Source organism: Misgurnus anguillicaudatus, chromosome 10 (genome assembly GCF_027580225.2).
Source record: "Misgurnus anguillicaudatus chromosome 10, ASM2758022v2, whole genome shotgun sequence".
NCBI classification, from domain to species: domain Eukaryota; kingdom Metazoa; phylum Chordata; class Actinopteri; order Cypriniformes; family Cobitidae; genus Misgurnus; species Misgurnus anguillicaudatus.
In genome coordinates, this window is record NC_073346.2 from 30,856,670 (window position 1) to 30,862,669 (window position 6,000).

Genomic DNA, 6,000 nt, shown 5'->3' on the forward strand with positions numbered 1-6,000 from the left:
CCCAGAATGTGTCTCTGGCAGAAGGTTGAACTACAGTACGCGCTCAAAAGGCGGAGTCTGTGAGTGGTTATGATTGGGGTGTAATCAATGTGACATCACATTGATAGGGATCCCCAACAGCCTGTTTTGTGTGACTGTTGCGTTTTAACAGAAAGAAGAATAAATGGATTTGTATAATAACAGGATGTTTCTGCACACCCTCAGGTGACTCATTTTCTGCTAGAAACACATTTAAAAGTGCACTTTCTAGGTTGGGGGGCTTTAAAAATACTAATAAAAATGCATGACATTTCCATAATATGCGACAAGTGGTACAAAGGTTCAAAATGCTGTGCAGTACATGCAAAGAACTGCTGTGCACTAGGATGGGCGGTCATGCTACATGATGACAGAATTTTTATTTTTGTGTGAACTATCCTTTTAAGCACCTGATTCGACTCATCAGCCATTTACCATTAAAGGATTCATCGACTTCGTCCGCACCGGACAAAAGAATCAGCGTGTGACATCAAATTACTGCGATTTGAAAGCATATAGAATCGCCTTTGTGGTACTCTGATGTCACGCTGATTGGTCTGCACAGAACCACTGAAGTCAAACAAGCGTAATGTTGTGTCTCCTTATTAATACACAAACAAGCTTATGAGTTCATTCAGGTAGTTTATATAGGGTGACATCCCAAACATTCTGGAACTGGAATTGACAAACAGTTATTTAAACAAAAAAGCAGGAAGTTCCTATAAACATCTGATGCCCTTAAACAGTATTAGTCACCATGTAATGGCTTTCTTAATAATGCCAAGCCAGATCACGATTTTCTTGGTGACGTCTTGATTATATAACAAAGGCAAATGGCTCTGGTTTGTGTCAAACTAAATGGCGGATGTGAAGTTGCCAGGCATTAGCAAGAGTAAGTGGGCTGTAGAGGAGAAAAATCACCACAATAAACAGTCACGACCTGGAGAAACTTTCTGTAACAATGAAATGATCCTGAAAAGTGCTATCACCAATTTGCCATTTTTCAGGAGCTTAACTGTTCATTTATGGAAAAGCTCCATCCCAATCAAATCCTCCGCTTGTCTCAGCATCTGCACACTTCACTTCACTTCACTGGTAATGGTTAGTGGATAAAAATGGTTCCCATCACTCACAAAACTGTGATGAACAAAAATGAAACTTCATCTTTAAGCATTTATAACACTGACAGATTGTGTTCTACATCGCTATCAAACACATCATGTTTCCACAGCTCGTTACTCAATTCAAAATCGAAGTTCTAATTGCACAGAAAGTTTGCAGGAGAGACTAAACAAGCAGAAATCTGTCAGGTAACAGGCCGTTTCTGGATTTCACAGGTGAATAAGATCAATCTTCACATACTTTCTCTCATTTAAAGGTAACACTGTGACTCCATAATAGACTTCATAACCCATCAATCACTCTGTCAGAACAGAAGGTTTCCACTTGAACGCTTGCCCATTTCTCCATCTCATAACCTCAGTTTTTGACTTTAACAAACAAACTCGTCCGTATTGAACTCGAGACACAATATCTTGGAACATTTTTCATCCATGAAAATCCACATTTGAAACTTGCTTAAGACATTATAAACACCAGCCCTTTCAACACAGCTTGTGATGCCTAGAACTCAAACAGTAGGCAATTAAAAATCACGAGGCATTTAGGAGCTCAGCAGAGTGGTTAATTAAACTATATTTGAGCAAATCCATGGTAATAGACTGTCGCATGGGGTTCTCAAATCATGTTTAATAAGGCCCCATAAGAAGCACAACGTCACACTTTTTAGCAGCTCATGACAGTTCCATGGATTAATTAGCTGATGGTTGTAAAGTAAAATTTGCATCATTTTTGTCCCACCAGTTTCACTTCTTTCGAAATAAGATCTGTGACTATAAATGAGACATTAAAAGTTACATTGACACAATTTACAATGAAAAGACAATCAAAAACACAATATTTTCCACATACCGTACATTTTTGTAGCTCCAGATATACTGTTTCCTGCACTGATTTTGTACAAAACTCATTTATTTGAAAAGCTCTGCGTCCCTGATTGGCCAGCTTTTGTACGTTCTGATTGGCCTGAATACCTCGGACGTCAGCCGGAAATGTGACGCTCCTTGCCATGTTTGAAAGATTTGCTCAATGCAATGCTAGCAGGAGTTAACTTACAGGCTGTGAGTCCAAGCGGGAGGAAGAGAGGGTATGCACGTGACGTCACCTTCGGCGAAAGGCCTGCGGTTACGCCCACTGAATTTCAGTACAGTGAGAAATCAACAGAAACACGGGGAAAACGCGTTTAAATGGGAAACAGCTGTTGAGCGATAGACTGTACTAACAGATTAAAAAGAATTTGGAGCTATCGTTTTACAGACTGCCAAAAAACACTGAAAGGAGAAGTAAATAGATCATTCATGCCAACGTCTACAGACCACAGATGGGTTGACAAGTTGCAAAGGTCACCATCAAGCAGAGGTTTTACTTTCTACTTAAAAGTATTTTTAAAGTATTTGTATTTTATCCGTGTTATTCTTTGGAAACGATACCAAAGTATATTATCATAATTTTTATTCTATTACATTTCATAAATACACGTTTTTGTTTTACATTTAATATTTAAGTACATTAACGTACTTTTACTCAAGTAAAAGTACACAATTTTAATGTAAGTAGGTATTAAATTAATTTTTATATGTAATATCAAAGAATACACAGTATGATTTAATGCTTTAGAATGTAGTGAAGTAACATTTTTCCCAATACAAACACCCTAATAAAGCACAGATGCTTTGAAAATGTAACTAATGTAACCAAGTATTGTCCACCTCTGCTATCAAGTCCAACTAAATTCATTTTAAGCTGATAATAGTCAGTTTTACTGGCATTTTCGCAGCAGCCGCTATGAAAACCAGCCATTTTGTTAAACGTTTGCCACTCGACGGAGCGAGTTCCGGCGTGGTCACGTGGAAAAGTGACATCAATGCATACCCTCTATTATGATAATGTCCGTCTTGTCTTCGTCAACAAACCCAGGAAGTAAACTGTTGTCTACAATTCATGTGTTTGTTGAAGTCCAAGAAAAGAGATTTATGTTGCGTAATTGTTTACTTTGGGGTATGTACCTTTTGCATATTGTTAACATGTACTAATACACACTTGCACACCAAAAGGAAATGTAAAATTGTGAATTGGACTATAGGAGCTCTTTAAAACGTTGCACTGTAATATAATACTGTACCTTTAAAGCATGAATGAAATCAAAATGTAGTCTGTTGAGGCAGACTCTTTGACATTGTCCTTTTCATATCTTTATATCAGGTCATGTGATCTTACTCCTAGACTTTACCATTTTTAACTGTTTTTTATAAAGACAAAAAAATTGTTTTAACTTCTATTCTCATATTCTTTCCTATTATTATAAATTATAATATATAATAATATAATAATAAATTGTTTATGGCTTCATATATTGCATTAGGTTAACTGAGACTAGTTTTTGAAGTTTTGCTATTTTGTTGATTTGACTGTAACCTCATTTGTAAGTCACTTTGGCAACTGCTAAATGACTAAATGTAAAAATGTTTCTCTCACTGTCTCAATTAAACTAGTTTAGTTGTTCTGTGATGGCAAATAAAGTTGTTAGTGTGTATTTCATTAAAACACATCTCTTACCTGTTTTAAGAAGAAGACCACATGCACCTGTGGATGTTGTATGCTGCTTTCTATAAAATGCAACAATGCCATCTTGTGGTTCATGATACCTACACGAATAGACAAAAAATATGTGAAGTTACATTTCGTCCAAGTCTGTGATGATTAAAATACATTAAATTACTTGGTAAATTAATCTGTGGTTTAAATTAACAGGTTAATTTAACATTTTAAATGTGTACCCAAGTTAACAGAGTAGGCCTAACGTTAAATCCATGATGACTCCTCGTGCCACCATGGTTAAATTAATGTAATTAGATAAATGTAGCACCCAACTGTATTTGTATGCACTCGTATGTGTATGAAAAATAAAGGTGTCGATTTAGGCTCACCCCTTACTTGGCGTAATAAACCACGCTGCGGATACACGCTGCTTAGGAACCATCAAGTAGGAACCTTCGTCAGGCGGGCGTGTTTCTGCGGGGAAGTTAAACGCTGTGCGCATCGACCGGCTACAAACAACAGCAAAGAAGATTCAACACTCGCCGATGAGAACATTATGCGTATTTTCATCTTTGTTTGGTATTTTAATTTGAAATTACATTGTTTGAAATATAGTAACAACGAGGCTTATATGCAAACACAGCTGTAATACGATTGCAAAAATGCACACTTACATTTGCTCGTTGCTTTAGTAACGTTAGCAATTCAGCATTGCACACCGTATAGTTTATCTGGCAAAGTGCATTTAGTATAGTTACAGTTTTATATATTTTACGTAAACTGAAAGAAACGTGAATATTCAATAGTGTTTCAAAAGCAGGAACACCTATTGTTTGTGGCACTGGAATTACGAGCTTCACTTTAGGTCACGTTTCACTATTTCTATTTTTTTATTTCAGAATAATATGAGTAAAGAATCACAAATGAGGGCTGCTATTAACCAGAAGTTAATTGAGATGGGTGAAAGAGAGAGGTGAGTGCCTATCCTCGACACATTCCTATATGGCTGTATCAGAAAACCTACTGAGCTGCATTATACATTTTAGACATCATTGTCTCAAAAATAATAATCTAACTTGGTTACCTAGTGAGCTGCCCCCCAAAAAAGGATTTACAGTCATTTTTACATAAAGGCCACTTTTAGAACTTAGGTTTTCAGACACAATCCATATGTACCGGCTATCTTTCTTTGCATGAATCACATTCTTTGTTTTGGTTTGATCAGGTTAAAGGAGTTGCTCCGTGCCAAGCTCATTGAGTGTGGCTGGAGAGACCAGCTCAAAGCATTGTGCAAAGGTAAGAGTACTGCTGCGATCTCCTGTGAGCTTAGCGTATTCATTTCAACATAAAGCCGCGTTTTTTTTTTTGCAGATGTGATAAAGGAAAAGGGTATTGAGAATGTTACTGTAGAGGACTTGGTCGCTGGAGTTACTCCTAAAGGAAGAGGTAAGACGATTGTACTTCTGCATCTAGTACAATTTACCTTCTAAATCAGTTCGTTGACTTTTTAACAAAAAAATGTCAATTATACAAAAGAGTAATACTGCTTTTCTTTGTATAAAGATTGTTAATCAATCACAAATGACTGCATTAAATTTATGAGTCCTTTGTTTTTCTCAGCCCTGGTTCCTGACAGTGTAAAGAAGGAGCTACTGCAAAGAATAAGAGCCTTCCTTGCCCAGCACTCTACATGATGCTCAGTATATCTGAGATAACTCTGATGAGAGTATCTGTCATTTTTGTATTGGAATTATGCCAACAGTTATGCCAGAATACTATAAATGGGTTGAACTGTTTTATGGTGTGATTTTGCTCTTCGTGTATTTTTGTTACTGCCAATAAAACGATCATGTTTGTACATATTTTATTTTCTACAGCCTTCATTCATTTAAAAGTACAGTACCAGTCAAAGTTTGAAAACATTTGACTAAACTGTTTACAATGGTCGTAATATTTTTTTCTGAAGGTGTATGTTATAGGGCAGTTTCCCGGACAGGGATTAGACTAGTCCTAGACTAAAATAAATGTAAGAGCTATTCAAACTGAAAATAACTTGCACTGACAAATCTTAAAATACATCAGTGCCCTTTGTTTTGCCTCAAAATGCACACAAGTAATGTTTTTAGTGAGACATGTTTTAGTAAGGCCTTATGCTAATCCCTGTCCGGGAAACTACCTCTAAATGTTTGAAATTACGTTTTTAAACTTGTGCCAAACCTATAAATTATGTTAGAAAACCAAGATTTTATTGTATATATGTATTTGAAATGGATGCCTTACACTGAACATTGAAGAAAAAGCAGCCAATAAGAGCCAAGAACAGAT

General features: G+C 36.4%; 1 protein-coding gene and 1 long non-coding RNA gene across 3 annotated transcripts in view; one reads left to right on the forward strand and one right to left on the reverse strand.

The window, feature by feature from the left end:
- LOC141367285 (uncharacterized) overlaps nt 1-4,177 on the reverse strand; it is a 77,570-nt gene extending 73,393 nt beyond the window's left edge. For both annotated transcript variants that reach the window (XR_012371602.1, XR_012371603.1), the window contains exons 1-2: nt 4,065-4,177; nt 3,694-3,782 (exon numbers count right to left, since the gene is read on the reverse strand). This is a non-coding gene — a long non-coding RNA (uncharacterized lncRNA). The remainder of the gene's footprint in view (nt 1-3,693; nt 3,783-4,064) is intronic.
- eny2 (ENY2 transcription and export complex 2 subunit) lies at nt 4,097-5,537 on the forward strand. Its single transcript, XM_055210843.2, has 5 exons — nt 4,097-4,254; nt 4,575-4,648; nt 4,901-4,971; nt 5,047-5,121; nt 5,296-5,537. The coding sequence occupies exons 2-5, from the start codon at nt 4,581-4,583 to the stop codon at nt 5,367-5,369; spliced, it is 288 nt and encodes a 95-aa protein (XP_055066818.1). The 5' UTR covers nt 4,097-4,254; nt 4,575-4,580; the 3' UTR covers nt 5,370-5,537.
- The last annotated feature ends 463 nt before the right edge of the window (nt 5,538-6,000 follow it).

Coding starts and splice junctions, on each gene's coding strand:
- eny2 (XM_055210843.2), top strand. CDS start 4,581: ATGAGTAAAGAATCACAAATGAGGGCTGCTATTAACCAGAAGTTAATT. Junction 4,649..4,900: donor GAGATGGGTGAAAGAGAGAG/GTGAGTGCCTAT, acceptor TGGTTTGATCAG/GTTAAAGGAGTTGCTCCGTG. Junction 5,122..5,295: donor AGTTACTCCTAAAGGAAGAG/GTAAGACGATTG, acceptor TGTTTTTCTCAG/CCCTGGTTCCTGACAGTGTA.